This window comes from Nerophis lumbriciformis, linkage group LG14 (genome assembly GCF_033978685.3).
Source record: "Nerophis lumbriciformis linkage group LG14, RoL_Nlum_v2.1, whole genome shotgun sequence".
NCBI classification, from domain to species: Eukaryota; Metazoa; Chordata; class Actinopteri; order Syngnathiformes; family Syngnathidae; genus Nerophis; species Nerophis lumbriciformis.
The window spans coordinates 917,504-938,102 of record NC_084561.2 but is presented as its reverse complement, the minus strand read 5'-3'; the positions used below and the strand labels follow the sequence as shown (position 1 = coordinate 938,102).

General features: G+C 38.2%; 1 protein-coding gene across 1 annotated transcript in view; it reads right to left on the bottom strand.

Moving 5' to 3' along the window:
* The window catches only part of shdb (Src homology 2 domain containing transforming protein D, b), a 98,081-nt gene that overhangs the window by 64,507 nt on the left and 12,975 nt on the right, over positions 1 to 20,599 (bottom strand). The window contains exons 3-4 of the mRNA XM_061976259.2: positions 15,101 to 15,251; positions 188 to 421 (exon numbers count right to left, since the gene is read on the bottom strand). Coding sequence (XP_061832243.2) covers positions 188 to 421; positions 15,101 to 15,251 — 385 coding nt within the window. The remainder of the gene's footprint in view (positions 1 to 187; positions 422 to 15,100; positions 15,252 to 20,599) is intronic.

Genomic DNA, 20,599 nt, shown 5'->3' with positions numbered 1-20,599 from the left:
GAGTTAGTAACTGAGTTACTTTTGAAATAAAGAAACTAGTAACTGTAACTAGTTACTGGTTTTCAGTAACTAACCCAACACTGGTCTCGAGTTACAAGCTCGGTCTTGGAACAAATTGAGCTTGAGTCGAGGTTCCACTGTACTAGAACATTCCACCAAGCTTCCGGTGTTATTGAACCCATCTTACCTGCGAAAGCTTTGGAGATGTGATCCTTCTTCCATTCCCAGGGTTGGTCGTATTCGTCCGCCGGTCTTTCATCGTCCTGCGGCAGCCTGCTGTTCTCCTTGCCTTCCTCCAGGATCTCCCCGAACAGGAAGCCCGGATGTCGGCCTCGCCCGTCTTCGTACGGGGTGTCGTACAGCTGCAGACCGCCATGTTTCTGTCCTGTTCCGCCTCCTCCTGCGGGGCCGCGCTGCAGTTCTGTGGAGGCAGATGCAAAACATCCTCAGATCAGGATAATCCTACGTGCTGATATCAAAACCAGGGCTGTTGCTGAAGAGCGCCTGTGGAGCGCAGACATGCCTTGAATGAAAGGAGCGGGACGGATGGTATTTGCGCAGCTTGCGGCGGGCTCAGAATCTCATATCGGGGGCTTAACAAGGCTTTGAGTTCCAACGCCGGGTAGCAGAAAGGCGCGCACTCGTGCACACGACCCCCCCCTGCAGCAATCTAACATCATCCTCGCTCGCTCCCTCGTGAAAATGTTCATCACTTTCTCAGCAGGTGCCCGCTGAGGAATATTTCAAATATGGCCGTGGGACAAAAGGATTATTGAGAAGCAGAAGCTAATCAGATCTCTGCATCTCATCACCAGGAGCCTCGCAGCTGCAGAGACAAGCACTAATGGCGCTTTTATCTGATGGCCTCGAAAATGTACCCTTTAGGAACAGGTGTTACCGAAGAGAAGGCGGGGAGGGGAGAAAATGAAGGAGTCGGCATCTTTTGTGTGCACAGCCCGAGTGGTGCCACTGCACTCAGTAAGGGGGGGACGATATGAAGCGGTGCTTTTCAAACTGTATCGAGCTCCATCTAGTGCGGGGGTCGGCAACCTGTTGCTTTAGAGCCGCACGTGGCTCTGGAGCTTTTTCAAAAATGTGTGGAAATGTATAAAGATGATGGAAAAAATATATTTCATCCATCCATCCATCTTCTTCCGCTTATCCGAGGTCGGGTCGCGGGGGCAGCAGCCTAAGCAGGGAAGCCCAGACTTCCCTCTCCCCAGCCACTTCGTCCAGCTCCTCCCGGGGGATCCCGAGGCGTTCCCAGGCCAGCCGGGAGACATAGTCTTCCCAGCGTGTCCTGGGTCTTCCCCGTGGCCTCCTACCGGTCGGACGTGCCCTAAACACCTCCCGAGGGAGGCGATCGGGTGGCATCCTGACCAGATGCCCGAACCACCTCATCTGGCTCCTCTCGATGTGGAGGAGCAGCGGCTTTACTTTGAGCTCCCCCCGAATGACAGAGCTTCTCACCCTATCTCTAAGGGAGAGCCCCGCCACCCGGCGGAGGAAACTCATTTCGGCCGCTTGTACCCGTGATCTTGTCCTTTCGGTCATAACCCAAAGCTCATGACCATAGGTGAGGATGGGAACGTAGATCGACCGGTAAATTGAGAGCTTTGCCTTCCGGCTCAGCTCCTTCTTCACCACAACGGATCGATACAGCGTCCGCATTACTGAAGATGCCGCACCGATCCGCCTGTCGATCTCACGATCCACTCTTCCCTCACTCGTGAACAAGACTCCGAGGTACTTGAACTCCTCCACTTGGGTCAGGGTCTCCTCCCCAACCCGAAGATGGCATTCCACCCTTTTCCGGGCGAGAACCATGGACTCGGACTTGGAGGTGCTGATTCTCATCCCTGTCGCTTCACACTCGGCTGCGAACCGATCCAGCGAGAGCTGAAGATCTTGGCCAGATGAAGCCATCAGGACCACATCATCTGCAAAAAGCAGAGACCTAATCCTGCAACCACCAAACCGGATCCCCTCAATGCCTTGACTGCGCCTAGAAATTCTGTCCATAAAAGTTATGAACAGAATGGGTGACAAAGGGCAGCCTTGGCGGAGTCCAACCCTCACTGGAAACGTGTCCGACTTACTGCCGGCAATGCGGACCAAGCTCTGACACTGATCATACAGGGAGCGGACCGCCAAAATCAGACAGTCCGATACCCCATACTCTCTGATCACTCCCCACAGGACTTCCCGAGGGACACGGTCGAATGCCTTCTCCAAGTCCACAAAACACATGTAGACTGGTTGGGCAAACTCCCATGCACCCTCAAGGACCCTGCCGAGAGTATAGAGCTGGTCCACAGTTCCACGACCAGGACGAAAACCACACTGTTCCTCCTGAATCCGAGGTTCGACTATCCGGCGTAGCCTCCTCTCCAGTACACCCGAATAGACCTTACCGGGAAGGCTGAGGAGTGTGATCCCACGATAGTTAGAACACACCCTCCGGTTCCCCTTCTTAAAGAGAGGAACCACCACCCCGGTCTGCCAATCCAGAGGTACCGCCCCCGATGTCCACGCGATGCTGCAGAGTCTTGTCAACCAAGACAGCCCCACAGCATCCAGAGCCTTAAGGAACTCCGGGCGGATCTGATCCACCCCCGGGGCCTTGCCACCGAGGAGCTTTTTAACTACCTCAGCAACCTCAGCCCCAGAAATAGAAGAGCCCACCACAGATGCCCCAGGCACTGCTTCCTCATAGGAAGACGTGTTGGTGGGATTGAGGAGGTCTTCGAAGTATTCCCTCCACAGATCCACTACATCCGCAGTCGAGGTCAGCAGAACACCATCCTCACCATACACGGTGTTGATAGTGCACTGCTTCCCCTTCCTGAGGCGGCGGATGGTGGTCCAGAATCGCTTCGAAGCCGTCCGGAAGTCGTTTTCCATGGCCTCCCCGAACTCCTCCCATGTCCGAGTTTTTGCCTCCGCAACCGCTGAAGCCGCACACCGCTTGGCCTGTCGGTACCTGCCCGCTGCCTCAGGAGTCCTATGAGCCAAAAGAACCCGATAGGACTCCTTCTTCAGCTTGACGGCATCCCTCACCGCCGGTGTCCACCAACGGGTTCTAGGATTACCGCCACGACAGGCACCAACTACCTTGCGGCCACAGCTCCAATCAGCTGCCTCGACAATAGAGGTGCGGAACATGGTCCACTCGGACTCAATGTCCAGCACCTCCCTCGTGACATGTTCAAAGTTCTTCCGGAGGTGGGAATTGAAACTCTCTCTGACAGGAGACTCTGCCAGACGTTCCCAGCAAACCCTCACAATGCGTTTGGGCCTGCCAGGTCTGTGCGGCATCCTCCCCCACCATCGCAGCCAACTCACCACCAGGTGGTGATCGGTTGAAAGCTCCGCCCCTCTCTTCACTCGAGTGTCCAAAACATGAGGCCGCAAATCCGATGACACAACTACAAAGTCGATCATGGAACTGCGGCCTAGGGCGTCCTGGTGCCAAGTGCACATATGGACACCCTTATGTTCGAACATGGTGTTCATTATGGACAATCTGTGACGGGCACAAAAGTCCAATAACAGAACACCACTCGGGTTCAGAAAAAATATATTTTTGGTTTTAATATGGTTTCTGTCGGAGGACAACCATGACACGCACCTTCCTAATTGTTAGAAATTCCAGTGTTTACATTAAACATGCTTCACTGATGAGAATAATCGGCGAGTCCTACTAATTTTGGCGGTCCTTGAACTCACCGTAGTTTGTTTACATGTACGACTTTCTCCGACGCTGCCACAGAAAGACGTGTTTTGTGCCACTAATTCTTTGTTTCATTTTGTCCACCAAACTTGCACAAAGGTGAGCTTTGCGGATGTTATTGACGAGCTAATCAGTCCTATTTGGTCAGTGCATGACTGCAAGCTATTCGATGCTAACCTGCTATTTAACCTAGCTGTATGTACATACTGCATCGTTTGTAGGTATATTTGCGCTCAGTTAATTTCCTTTACTTATATCCTCTGTGTATTTCATTTATATTTGCATGTCTCATGACACATTATCTGTATGTAATATTGGCTGCATTTCAGATACCGCATTTTTCGGAGTATAAGTCGGACCTGCCGCAACTTACTGCGAGGATTGTTCTCCCAGGAAGCAAACAGACTTTTCCGGACAAGGCGTGAAGGTAGAAACATGATTTAATCTTGACTCTCAAATAGGTCATACTTGCCAACCCTCCCGGATTTTCCGGGAGACTCCCGAAATTCAGCGGCTCTCCCGAAAACCTCCCGGGACAAATTTTCTCCCGAAAATCTCCCGAAATTCAGGCGGACCTGAGTGACGTGTTGACAGCCTGTTCACACGTCCGCTTTCCCACAATATAAACAGTTAATGATGGAGGGCGAGTTCTTGGTTTCTTATGTGGGTTTATTGTTAGGCAGTTTCATTAACGTCCTCCCAGCGCGGTAACAACACACAACAACAGCAGTCAAGTTTTCGTCTACCGTAAAGCAGTTTGTCTGCCGTAAACAGCAATGTTGTGACACTTTTAAACAGGACAATACTGCCATCTACTGTACATGCATATGTGACCCACCCATAATGTGTCACATTTTTGTGTTGATTTATTTATTTTATTTTGTGGTTTGAATTCGTTTTTGGAGCTGTCATTACACATTTATCAGTATTCACATTGGTCAGTAGGGGGCAGTAGGGCGTTTCTTCCCAATTGAATGCTATCACCTGCAGACCGGAAGTGTCTTGTCATTCTGATGAGCGCGACCAGTCTGTGAACAATTGAAAAGTCCTGTGTGCTTTTTTCCTCCTGTATAACAGGTTAGTTTTGGTGAATCAACTCACTGAATAATATCCATGTGATCTTTATAAGTTTAAGTACACATTCTGATGGTGGAGCCTAACTCTAAAGTGTTTGTGAGTTGCAGTTTGTATTTGTGAATGAATCCAGTGCACAGCTGCAGTAATCAATACAAAATGGCGACGTGAGTACGCAATGTTTATATAAGAACTTCTGATCCTAATTCATCCATCCATCCATTTTCTACCGCCTATTCCCTTCGGGGTCGCGGGGGGCGCTGGAGCCTATCTCAGCTACAATCGGGCGGAAGGCGGGGTCCTAATTCAGACTCCCAAATTAGAGCTCCTGTTTTCTTATTGATTTTATAATGTATATTTGTATAATGTGTGTGTTCTGAAATAGTGACAGAGAATAGAACAAGGCTGGACAATTCAACCCTTAACTCAACAATGAGTAGATGAGTGTTATGTGTAAATAAATGAACACTGAAATTCAAGTATTTCTTTTATTTATTTTTATATATATATATATATACATATATATATATATATATATATATATATATATATATATGTAATAAAATATATATATATATATATATATATATATATATATATATATATATATATAGCTAGAATTCACTGAAAGTCAAGTATTTCTTATATATATATCTTAACCACGCCCCCCGCCCCACCCCGACCACGCCCTCCACCCCCCACCTCCCGAAATCGGAGGTCTCAAGGTTGGCAAGTATGTGTAACACAGTGGTAAAAATGCCCCTGTGACAACTTTTTTGCAATGTGTTGCTGTCATTAAATTCTAAGGTAATGATTATTTTCAAAAAAATATATAAGTTTACCAGTTGGAACATGAAATATCTTGTCTTTGCAGTCTATTCAATTGACTATAAGTTGAAAAGGATTTGCAAATCATTGTATTCTCTTTTTATTTACCAACTTCACTGCTTTTAGGTTTGTATTATTTGGTTGGATTGATTAATTTTTAAAAAAAGAAAAAAAGAGAAGCAGTTTGCCAACCTTGAGACCTCCGATTTCGGGAGGTGGGGTGTGGGGCGGGTGCGTGGTCCGGGGGCGTGGTTGGGGGCGTGGTTAAGATATATATATATAAGAAATACTTGACTTTCAGTGAATTCTAGCTATATATATATATATATATATATATATATATATATATATATATATATATATATATATATATATATGTATGTATATATATATATATATATATATATATATATATATATATATATATATATATATATATATATAAAATAAATTCTTTAATTTCAGTGTTCATTTACAAACTACAACTCACAAACACTTTAGAGTTAGGCTCCACCATCAGAATGTGTACTTAAACTTATAAAGATCACATGGATATTATTCAGTGAGTTGATTCACCAAAACTAACCTGTTATACAGGAGGAAAAAGCACACAGGACGTTTCAATTGTTGACAGACTGGTCGCGCTCATCAGAATGACAAGACACTTCCGGTCTGCAGGTGATAGCATTCAATTGGGAAGAAACGCCCTACTGCCCCCTACTGACCAATGTGAATACTGATAAATGTGTAATGACAGCTCCAAAAACGAATTCAAACCACAAAATAAAATAAATAAATCAACACAAAAATGTGACACATTATGGGTGGGTCACATATGCATGTACAGTTGATGGCAGTATTGTCCTGTTTAAAAGTGTCACAACATTGCTGTTTACGGCAGACCAACTGCTTTACGGTAGACACTGTTGTTGTGTGTTGTCAACACGTCACTCAGCTCCGCCTGAATTTCGGGAGTTTTACGGGAGAAAATTTGTCCCGGGAGGTTTTCGGGAGAGGCGCTGAATTTCGGGAGTCTCCCGGAAAATCCGGGAGGGTTGGCAAGTATGGTACCGGGGTACTTTATTAGTACCGGTATACCGTGCAACCAGAGTAGCAACAGATGCTCCCGGGGTGGACTGACTGTTACACGGCTGTCACCACAGACAAAATAATAATCTGGACATGTCACTGCACAGCCTGCAGCTTGGCAAAAAAAAAAAAAAAAAAAAAAAAAAAAGGACGTAATTGAACGTTTAAACGGTGAAAGGCAGTGGAAAACTTCAACCTTCACGACATAATACGTGATCATTGGGCTGCCCGGTAGTCACCATGGCGACCAAACGGAGGCCCTGGGGGAAGGCCCTGAGGCTGTGAGGAAGGAAGGAAAATGGAGGCAGCGCGGAGGAGCAAAGGCAATAACAGGCGGGTAAGAGCAGCAGGAGGGGGTGAGGGGGTGAGGGCGTATGTGCGCGATCTGTCAGCGTTTGATGTTAAGTCATGGCGACAGAAGCACGCCAGCGCCGAACGCTGCTCTACCTGCGCTCGCTGGGGGACCCCGGGTGTCAGCGGGCCTGCCGGGAGGAGGCGAAGATGGAAGCGGAGAAATAAAAAAATAAAAAACAGGCTTGTAGGGAATAAAATAAGAAATTCATTGAAAAAATGATGGAGGGAAAACACAAAGAAGAGGGGCGGGGGGGGGTGTAGTAATCTTACAGGAAAGGTTAGAGAGGAGTTGAGGGGCTGCTGAGACATAAAGGAATGATACAAGCATCCAATGACTAATGATCTACTGCTAACGATGGATTCTGATGCGTCATCTATGTGGCTGCTTCTTGATCTTAGCGCTGCTTTCCATACCGTCCATCATAATATTTTATTAGAGCGTATCAAAACACGTATTGGTATGTCAGACTTAGCTTTGTCGTGGTTTAACTCTTATCTTACTGACAGGATGCAATGCGTCTCCCATAATAATGTGACCTCGGACTATGTTAAGGTAACGTGCGGAGTTCCTCAGGGTTCGGTTCTTGGCCCTGCACTCTTTAGTATTTACATGCTGCCGCTAGGCGACATCATACGCAAATACGGTGTTAGCTTTCATTGTTATGCTGATGACAGCCAACTCTACATGCCCCTAAAGCTGACCAACACGCCGGATTGTAGTCAGCTGGAGGCGTGTCTTAATGAAATTAAACAATGGATGTCCGCTAACTTCTTGCAACTCAACGCCAAGAAAACGGAAATGCTGATTATCGGTCCTGCTAAACACCGACATTTATTTAAAAATACTACCTTAACATTTGACAACAAAACAATTACACAAGGAGAATCAGTAAAGAATCTGGGTATTATCTTCCACCCAACTCTCTCCTTTGAGTCACACATTAAGAGTGTTACTAAAACGGCCTTCTTTCATCTCCGTAATATCGCTAAAATTCGTTCTATTTTATCCACTAGCGACGCTGAGATCATTATTCATGCGTTCGTTACGTCTCGTCTCGACTACTGTAACGTATTATTTTGGGGTCTCCCTATGTCTAGCATTAAAAGATTACAGTTGGTACAAAATGCGGCTGCTAGACTTTTGACAAGAACAAGAAAGTTTGATCATATTACGCCTATACTGTATATACCTTTATATACATATATACATATATATATACCTATACTGGCTCACCTGCACTGGCTTCCTGTGCACTTAAGATGTGACTTTAAGGTTTTACTACTTACGTATAAAATACTACACGGTCTAGCTCCGTCCTATCTTGTCGATTGCATTGTACCATATGTCCCGGCAAGAAATCTGCGTTCAAAGAACTCCGGCTTATTAGTGATTCCCAGAGCCCAAAAAAAGTCTGCGGGCTGTAGAGCGTTTTCTATTGGGGCTCCAGTACTATGGAATGACCTCCCGGTAACAATTAGAGATGCTACCTCAGTAGAAGCATTTAAGTCCCATCTCAAAACTCATTTGTATACTCTAGCCTTTGAATAGCCCCCTTTTTTTTAGACCAGTTGATCTGCCGTTTCTTTTCTTTTCTCCTCTGCTCCCCCCTATCCCTTGTGGAAGGGGAGACACACAGATCCAGTGGCCATGGATGGGGTGCTGGCTGTCCGGGGTCGGGACCCGGGGTGGACCGCTCGCCTGTATATCGGTTGGGAACATCTCTGCGCTGCTGACCCGTCTCCGCTCGGGATGGTTTCCTGCTGACCCCACTATGGACTGGACTCTTACTGTTGTGCTGGATCCACTGTGGACTGGACTCTCACAATATTATGTCAGACCCACTCGACATCCATTGCATTCGGTCTCCCTAGAGGGGGGGGGGGGGGGGGGTTACCCACATATGCGGTCCTCTCCAAGGTTTCTCATAGTCATTCACATCGACGTCCCACTGGGGTGAGTTTTTCCTTGCCCTTATGTGGGCTCTGTACCGAGGATGTCGTTGTGGCTTGTGCAGCCCTTTGAGACACTTGTGATTTAGGGCTATATAAATAAACATTGATTGATTGATTGATTATCTTATTACGCGCTCAAACTGAAATACCACTATTTAATTCAACGTGGTGGTTCGCCTTCTCCAAGTTGGATGTTAAGCAAAACATGATATGAGTTAATTAATTTACTTCATTAGCATGCTGGATTTTTTTTTTAGCTTATTTTGTTCATATTTTATTTTACTACTATTACTATCTGGCCAGAGTGGTAACTCTTAGCATTTCAATGTGGCTTTGGCTTTATGTTGTACTGCAGGGGTGCTCATTACGTCGATCGCGAGCTACCGGTCGATCTCGGAGGGTGTGTCAGTCGATCACCAGCCAGGCATTAAAAAAATAGTCCTAAAAATGAGCGATCATAAATCTTCACTATGACGTCACTTTCGTCACTTGATTGACATTCACGGCACCCGAGGGTCTTCTGAGATGACGCTGGCTGCTGCCAGCTCATTAAAATGACCGACTGGAAGGCGAGAAACACTTTATTTCAACAGACTCTGGCGCCGCACCTGTCGTCAAAACTCCAAAGACAGACTGCACAGTTGCGCTAACAAAACAAGAGTCTCAGAAAGCTGGCGTGCACAAGCTAGCAAGCTACGGAGTTTGCCGACAATGTATTTCTTGTAAAGTGTATACAAAGGAGTACGGAAGCTGGACAAACAAGATGCCAAAAACCAACCACTTTCATGTGGTATTGGACAGAAAGGAGGACTTTTTTCTCCTCCATTCGAAAATGCGGACGTTTTTAGCACCACTGTCTGATTCCTATCAATGCAAGTCATCAGAATCAGGTAATATCAATCAATCAATCAATGTTTATTTATATAGCCCTAAATCACAAGTGTCTCAAAGGGCTGCACAAGCCACATACACCAACTTATATTCTTGTCTTCATGAAAGAAAGGAATCTATATGTGTTAAACATGCTTGTATTATCTTTAAACACCTTAACTTGTTAACAATATTAACTATATGTGTTAAACATGCTTGTATTATCATTAAACACCTTTAACTTGTTAACAATATTAACTATATGTGTTAAACATACTTGTATTATCTTTAAACACCTTTAACTTATTAATAATATTAACTATATGTATTAAACATGCTTGTATTATCATTAAACACCTTTAACTTGTTAACAATATTAACTATATGTATTAAACATGCTTGTATTATCTTTAAACACCTTTAACTTGTTAACAATATTAACTATATGTGTTAAACATGCTTGTATTATCTTTAAACACCTTTAACTTATTAATAATATTAACTATATGTATTAAACATGCTTGTATTATCATTAAACACCTTTAACTTGTTAACAATATTAACTATATGTATTAAACATGCTTGTATTATCTTTAAACACCTTTAACTTGTTAACAATATTAACTATATGTGTTAAACATGCTTGTATTATCTTTAAACACCGTTAACTTATTAATAATATTAACTATATGTATTAAACATGCTTGTATTATCTTTAAACACCTTTAACTTATTAATAATATTAACTATATGTATTAAACATGCTTGTATTATCATTAAACACCTTTAACTTATTAATAATATTAACTATATGTATTAAACATGCTTGTATTATCATTAAACACCTTTAACTTGTTAACAATATTAACTATATGTATTAAACATGCTTGTATTATCTTTAAACACCTTTAACTTGTTAACAATATTAACTATATGTGTTAAACATGCTTGTATTATCTTTAAACACCTTTAACTTATTAATAATATTAACTATATGTATTAAACATGCTTGTATTATCATTAAACACCTTTAACTTTTAACAATATTAACTATATGTATTAAACATGCCTGTATTATCTTTAAACACCTTAACTTGTTAACAATATTAACTATATGTATTAAACATGCTTGTATTATCTTTAAACACCTTTAACTTGTTAACAATATTAACTATATGTGTTAAACATGCTTGTATTATCTTTAAACACCTTTAACTTGTTAACAATATTAACTATATGTATTAAACATGCTTGTATTATCTTTAAACACCTTTAACTTGTTAACAATATTAACTATATATGTTAAACATACTTGTATTATCTTTAAACACCTTTAACTTATTAATAATATTAACTATATGTATTAAACATGCTTGTATTATCTTTAAACACCTTTAACTTGTTAACAATATTAACTATATGTGTTAAACATGCTTGTATTATCTTTAAACACCTTTAACTTATTAATAATATTAACTATATGTATTAAACATGCTTGTATTATCTTTAAACACCTTTAACTTATTAATAATATTAACTATATGTATTAAACATGCTTGTATTATCATTAAACACCTTTAACTTGTTAACAATATTAACTATATGTATTAAACATGCTTGTATTATCTTTAAACACCTTTAACTTGTTAACAATATTAACTATATGTGTTAAACATGCTTGTATTATCTTTAAGCACCTTTAACTTATTAATAATATTAACTATATGTATTAAACATTCTTGTATTATCATTAAACACCTTTAACTTGTTAACAATATTAACTATATGTATCAAACATACTTGTATTATCATTAAACACCTTTAATTTATTAACAATATTAACTATATGTGTTAAACATGCTTGTATTATCTTTAAACACCTTTAACTTATTAATAATATTAACTATATGTATTAAACATGCTTGTATTATCTTTAAACACCTTTAACTTATTAATAATATTAACTATATGTATTAAACATGCTTGTATTATCTTTAAACACCTTTAATTTATTAACAATATTAACTATATGTGTTAAACATGCTTGCATTATCTTTAAACACCTTTAACTTATTAATAATATTAACTATATGTATTAAACATGCTTGTATTATCATTAAACACCTTTAACTTGTTAACAATATTAACTATATGTATTAAACATGCTTGTATTATCATTAAACACCTTTAACTTGTTAACAATATTAACTATATGTATTAAACATGCTTGTATTATCTTTAAACACCTTAACTTGTTAACAATATTAACTATATGAGTTAAACATGCTTGTATTATCTTTAAACACCTTTAACTTATTAATAATATTAACTATATGTATTAAACATGCTTGTATTATCATTAAACACCTTTAACTTGTTAACAATATTAACTATATGTATTAAACATGCTTGTATTATCTTTAAACACCTTTAACTTGCTAACAATATTAACTATATGTGTTAAACATGCTTGTATTATCTTTAAACACCTTTAACTTGTTAACAATATTAACTATATGTATTAAACATGCTTGTATTATCTTTAAACACCTTTAATTTATTAACAATATTAACTATATGTGTTAAACATGCTTGTATTATCTTTAAGCACCTTTAACTTATTAATAATATTAACTATATGTATTAAACATTCTTGTATTATCATTAAACACCTTTAACTTGTTAACAATATTAACTATATGTATCAAACATACTTGTATTATCATTAAACACCTTTAATTTATTAACAATATTAACTATATGTGTTAAACATGCTTGTATTATCTTTAAACACCTTTAACTTATTAATAATATTAACTATATGTATTAAACATGCTTGTATTATCTTTAAACACCTTTAACTTATTAATAATATTAACTATATGTATTAAACATGCTTGTATTATCTTTAAACACCTTTAATTTATTAACAATATTAACTATATGTGTTAAACATGCTTGCATTATCTTTAAACACCTTTAACTTATTAATAATATTAACTATATGTATTAAACATGCTTGTATTATCATTAAACACCTTTAACTTGTTAACAATATTAACTATATGTATTAAACATGCTTGTATTATCATTAAACACCTTTAACTTGTTAACAATATTAACTATATGTATTAAACATGCTTGTATTATCTTTAAACACCTTAACTTGTTAACAATATTAACTATATGAGTTAAACATGCTTGTATTATCTTTAAACACCTTTAACTTATTAATAATATTAACTATATGTATTAAACATGCTTGTATTATCATTAAACACCTTTAACTTGTTAACAATATTAACTATATGTATTAAACATGCTTGTATTATCTTTAAACACCTTTAACTTGCTAACAATATTAACTATATGTGTTAAACATGCTTGTATTATCTTTAAACACCTTTAACTTGTTAACAATATTAACTATATGTATTAAACATGCTTGTATTATCTTTAAACACCTTTAATTTATTAACAATATTAACTATATGTGTTAAACATGCTTGCATTATCATTAAACACCTTTAATTTATTAACAAAAACATATATTTCATAAATAAGTAAATATAAATGATATATATGAATGAGGTAGATCCCCACGACTTGATCAATTGAAAAGTAGCTCGCCTGCAGAAAAAGTGTGAGCACCCCTGTTGTACTGGTTTTGAAGGTGAAAAGTACCAAAATGGCCCCTGAATTCATTGATTTGTTAGAATGTGGCCGTCAATGGCACAAAAATTGGGCACCCCTGATATAAAGGCTGAGACTATTGTTGTCCAACACACAGGCTGATTCTAGTCACTCCTATGTCCACAGCTTGAGATCTCCGCCATGACAACCCAGCTCCAAAATGACAAACCAGGAGGAAGTGAGCGCAAATGTGTGAAATCCCGACACTATCAACGTACTGCAACACCAATTAGGCGGCGGCGCGAGTGGCATCATAGGGGCAGAACAATCATTTGCCAAAAGAAAGATTAGAAGAGACAGTGGGACTCCCCCAGGGGCCGAGCAGAACCCTCAAGGTGAAGGCAGATAAGATGATAGCAGACTTTTACGCTGAATGAGGCGGACAGGGAGAGGCGGAGACGTTACAGGAGGAGAAAGAAATGGAAAAGGGTGGACGGCAGTGAGATGATGCAGGAGGGAACAAGGGAGGGAGCGTCGGCGGTGGACGACCCCCCAGGGACAGACTCAGACATAAAGGAATTACAGGAAGCCCTCGGTCTACACATGTACGAGTTCTATTATAGCTCAATGAACGCCTGAGTCACTCAGAATAAACCCTATTTTTCGGACTATAATCCTCAAAACTCGACAATGACCCGGTGCGCCTAATGTACGGAATAATTCTGGTTGTGCTTACCGACCTTGAAGCAATTTTATTTGGTACACGGTGAAATGATAAGTGTGACCAGTAGATGGCAGTCACACATAAGAGATTCCGTGTACACTGCAATATGATGGCAGTAAACAACACCGAAACTTTAAACGTTTCATTAAAAATAAAGAACATTACACACGACACTCACAAATATTTCAAAATATTTTAGTACCACTTTGAAGCCGCATCGCTCGATGTATTGTCGGTCATTACGGCTACCGTAGTCAGAGATACAAGTATTACTATGGTACGCACTCACTGTTGCCACTCGTTCACCTCTCTCGCCCACTCACTCACTGACGTCACTCACCTCACATGCTGTCATATCTTAAAGGGCCACACACACACACATACGCTACTCTCATAACAACTAACAAGACACAACTAACAAGTCGAGTTTCTTAACATGGAGACATTGTCACTACTTTTCTTTTGTCGAGCACAAAGAAAAGAACATTTTAGTTAAATGTAAGTTGTGTCTTTGTCTTTTGTGTGTTGTATGTAGAGCACATTGCTTAGCAGAGTTCAGTGATGCAAATGCATGTCAAGTTGATCAACAGATTGTATTATTCTCCAGTGCAATAACAGTACTGAAATTAAGGGAAAAATGGCATTAATGAGAGCCTTAAAAAAAAAGGAGAAAAAAAAGAAGTAACTAAATAGTTACTTTTCACAGTAACGCATTACTTTTTGGTGTAAGTAACTGAGTTAGTAACTGAGTTACTTTTGAAATGAAGTAACTAGTAACGGTAACTAGTTACTGGTTTTCAGTAACTAACCCAACACTGAGTATAAGTCACTGCTTTACTCACCTGTTATGACTCTCTGGGCCTCGTAAGGTTCCATGTAGCCATTGTTCTCAGAGGGAAGCGGTCTCACATCTGGTTCTGGTCGATGGTCCGACCGGGCATCAAACGGGTCAGAATAATCGGCGTCCCCTGCCAGTGGAGCGGACGGTACCGCCTGAACAAGGGCAGAAGACTCATTTCAACATGTGGATCCAATGAAGTATGAGTGTTCGCTTTGGACTAGATTGCAGTGCATATACAGGTAAAAGCCAGTAAATTAGAATATTTTGAAAAACTTGATTTATTTCAGTAATTGCATTCAAAAGGTGTAACTTGTACATTATATTTATTCATTGCACACAGACTGATGCATTCAAATGTTTATTTCATTTAATTTTGATGATTTGAAGTGGCAACAAATGAAAATCCAAAATTCCGTGTGTCACAAAATTAGAATATTACTTAAGGCTAATACAAAAAAGGGATTTTTAGAAATGTTGGCCAACTGAAAAGTATGAACATGAAAAATATGAGCATGTACAATACTCAATACTTGGTTGGAGCTCCTTTTGCCTCAATTACTGCGTTAATGCGGCGTGGCATGGAGTCGATGAGTTTCTGGCACTGCTCAGGTGTTATGAGAGCCCAGGTTGCTCTGATAGTGGCCTTCAACTCTTCTGCGTTTTTGGGTCTGGCATTCTGCATCTTCCTTTTCACAATACCCCACAGATTTTCTATGGGGCTAAGGTCAGGGGAGTTGGCGGGCCAATTTAGAACAGAAATACCATGGTCCGTAAACCAGGCACGGGTAGATTTTGCGCTGTGTGCAGGCGCCAAGTCCTGTTGGAACTTGAAATCTCCATCTCCATAGAGCAGGTCAGCAGCAGGAAGCATGAAGTGCTCTAAAACTTGCTGGTAGATGGCTGCGTTGACCCTGGATCTCAGGAAACAGAGTGGACCGACACCAGCAGATGATATGGCACCCCAAACCATCACCCAACCATGCAAATTTTGCATTTCCTTTGGAAATCGAGGTCCCAGAGTCTGGAGGAAGACAGGAGAGGCACAGGATCCACGTTGCCTGAAGTCTAGTGTAAAGTTTCCACCATCAGTGATGGTTTGGGGTGCCATGTCATCTGCTGGTGTCGGTCCACTCTGTTTCCTGAGATCCAGGGTCAACGCAGCCGTCTACCAGCAAGTTTTAGAGCACTTCATGCTTCCTGCTGCTGACCTGCTCTATGGAGATGGAGATTTCAAGTTCCAACAGGACTTGGCGCCTGCACACAGCGCAAAATCTACCCGTGCCTGGTTTACGGACCATGGTATTTCTGTTCTAAATTGGCCCGCCAACTCCCCTGACCTTAGCCCCATAGAAAATCTGTGGGGTATTGTGAAAAGGAAGATGCAGAATGCCAGACCCAAAAACGCAGAGTTGAAGGCCACTATCAGAGCAACCTGGGCTCTCATAACACCTGAGCAGTGCCAGAAACTCATCGACTCCATGCCACGCCGCATTAACGCAGTAATTCAGGCAAAAGGAGCTCCAACCAAGTATTGAGTATTGTACATGCTCATATTTTTCATTTTCATACTTTTCAGTTGGCCAACATTTCTAAAAATCCCTTTTTTGTATTAGCCTTAAGTAATATTCTAATTTTGTGACACACGGAATTTTGGATTTTCATTTGTTGCCACTTCAAATCATCAAAATGAAATGAAATAAACATTTGAATGCATCAGTCTGTGTGCAATGAATAAATATAATGTACAAGTTACACCTTTTGAATGCAATTACTGAAATAAATCAAGTTTTTCCAAATATTCTAATTTACTGGCTTTTACCTGTATATCTAATTAATCCACCCGACCCGACCCGCGCGCGGATAAAAAAAAATTTTTTTTTATTTCATCCGCCCGATCTGCGGATAATCCGCGGACTCCGCGGTTGTGTCCGCAAACCGCGCATCTCTAATGCAAACATATCTGCGACGCACATTTGCTCACGGAGCGCGATCAATAAAGCTAGTAGATGCTTGCTTGTAGTTTTTATGCGAATATTATGACACTTGTTTGTTAAAAAAACTAACAAAAAAACATTTCGGGTGGTTGCGGATGTTATATTTAGCAGCAATATTACTGGTTCCAAATATTCTGTTGTCACTTGAAAGACATACTAGAAGCCAGGAGAGGCAAATGTCCTGTTTGTGTTACGCCCAAATGGAACAAATGCATTCACTGAGAGTCGTAATTCAGGAGGGAAACAGCAGTTCACTGGCTCATTGATGGCGACAAAGGTAGCCATATGGTCACACACACACACACACACACACACACACACACACACACACAAACACCCTTTGGCAAAATGCAAGACTAGGACTCTTTGTCTCAGCCGTTTTCAGACAAGTGGAGCTTCCACAATCAGCGCACACCAAGTCTCAAAATAAAAAGGTGATTTTAACCCCCAGCATTGATTCTCCTTATCTACGGATGTACTGGAATCTGCGGTGTTTTTTTAGAGTGCGGCTTTCCCACACATCCCGGGAATTAATGAGTGAACTCGCTACTCGAATCACGTTCACAACAAATTTTGCAATGAAAACCAGTAAAACTCTGATCCCACGCCAAGCTGAACTGACTTTTTCAAAACCTAAATTTGCTCAATTATTATTATTTTTAAGATCAAATCGACCTTTTTTTTTTTGGTCATTCATTGCTTTCACATGTGTGGTTGATAACTGTTAGAGGAATGTTTTCCCACATTTGGGTAAAATGGAAGGCCTTAGAAATGACTAGATTTGGACTTGGTTCTGCTCAAAGAAGATATACAAAATGAATGTACCCTGTAGGGGGGTGTCAAAAATAAAAATCTCAATTTTGCAATGAATCGCGATTCTTATTTGGAACGATTCTTGACCGATTAAATGATATAAAAAACATATCATGACTTGTCTGAAAATATACATATAATTAAAATAAACTGTATATACCTTTTTTTATTTTAAATATATATATATTTATTTATTTTAAAATATATATATATTTTTTTTAATTAATTTAAAAATATATATATATATTTTTTATTAATTAAAAAAAAAAATATATATATATATACATTTTATTTTAATTATATTAAAAAAATATATATATTTTTTAATTCATTTAAAAAAAAAAAATTTTATTAATTAAAATGTATTTATTTATTTATTTATTCATTTAAAAATATGTTTTTATTTTTATTTATTCATTTAAAAAAATATATACATTTTTTTTTAATTTATTCATTTAAAAATATATATTTTTTTAATTTATTCATTTAAAAATATATATATATATTTTTTATTTACTCATTTAAATATATATATTATTTATTTATTTATTCATTTAAAAAATATATTTTTTCTTTAATTCACTCACTGTAGGGGGTGTCAAAAATAAAAATCTCAATTTTGCAATGAATCGCGATTCTTATTTGGAACGATTCTTGACCGATTAAATGATATAAAAGATATATCATGACCTGTCTGAAAATATATATATAATTAAAATATACATACCTTTTTTTATTGAAAATATATGATTTTTTTTTGTTTTTTTTATAATTTTTTTATTTTATTTTAATTTAAATATATATATATTTATTTATTTATTTATATTATATATATATTATAATATATATATATATATTTAATTAATTTATATATATTTTATTTTTATTTTAAAAATTTAAAAATATATATTATTTTATTCATTTAAAAAAATATGTATTTTTTTATTAATTAAAAAAAAGTTTTATTTATTTAATTCAAAAATATTTTTTTATTTTATTTATTCATTTAAAATATACATATATATATTTTATTTCTTCCTTTACAAATATATATATATTTTTAATTTATTCATTTAAAAATATATATATATTTTTTTATTTACTCATTTAAATATATATATTATTTATTTATTAATTTAAAAATATGTTTTTATTTTTATTTATTCATTTAAAAATATACATATATATATTTTATTTCTTCATTTAAAAATATATATATTTTTAATTTATTCATTTAAAAATATATATATATTTTTTTATTTACTCATTTAAATATATATATTATTTTTTTATTTCTTCATTTAAATTTTTTTTTTTTAATTCACACACACACACACACACACACACACACACACACACACACACACACACACACACACACACACACACATCCTGTACTTTTGTATGTTTTGTTTTACCTCTCCTGTCCAGCCAATTAAGCAAATCATAGTGTTGATGTAAATGATCATATATGGTGTACAGATTTAATTTAGAAAAGAGAAATGGGGGACAACTCTCTTGTTGCCTTATTTGTATTTGACTTCATCAAATGTTTGGGTAGGATTTTATCAAGTAATGTAGTCAATCATTGTACTGGCACCTAATTTTATTGAAATAAGTATTAATTTTGAATTGAGAATAGATTCTGAATCGAATCGTCACCCCTAAAAATCGAATCAATTAGAATCGTGTGTTTTATATCTTTGCAAATACACACCTATTGAATCTAATTTAGGTTACAGAGGAAAAAGTACCAGGTGCAAACTTTCAGTTTCGATCCCCGTCAAAGTGAGACTGGGACAAAAGAAAAAACATTTTAGAGATTGCTCTGAACTTTAGCAACTCGTATCCCTCCCCGGGCACTGGTATTGCTACTTTTTGTAAAAAATCAATTGTTAAACTTCCATTCTCGTCAGCTCTCGTCATTTTAACAGCCTTAAAATAAAAAGGATCTGGGTCGACTGTTCCCTTCTAAAAGAAGGGTCCCAACAGAACTCTGGTGTGGAACAATAGTTACAAAAATACTTTGCACTGGTATTTTTGTCATGTGACCAAAGACGGCGCAGTAAAAAAAACATTTGCATCAATTAAAGATTGGATTGGGCAGCTTTGGTGACTCGTTTTGTCTCAAATATTTCTAACCAAAATTCCATCTGCTGGGTTGAATATGTAGGTTATTATTATTATATGTTGCTATTTTCACAAGTCCTGATTTCACTAAAAGCTTCTTAAATAAACTTTTAAAAATGGTGTCATCACAACATCGGATTTTGGCAGAGCTGTTCCAGTAATCACAGTATTTTTTGCCGGCGGCTGATTTTTCGGTACATTACTAGTCAATAGCACGCATATAATAGGCTATATACAGTACAGGCCAAACGTTTGGACACATCAATGCCTATTCTTTATTTTCATGACTATTTACATTGTAGATTGTCACATCAAAGCTATCACACCTGTGAAGTGAAAAGCATTTCAGGTGACTACCTCTTGAAGCTCATGGAGAGAATGCCAAGAGTGTGTAAAACAGTAATCAGAGTAAAGGGTGGCTATTTTGAAGGAACTAGAATATAAAATGTTTTCAGTTATTTCACCTTTTTTTGTTAAGTACATAACTCCACATGTGTTCATTCATAGTTTTGATGTGACAATCTACAATGTAAATAGTCATGAAAATAGACATGAAAATACTA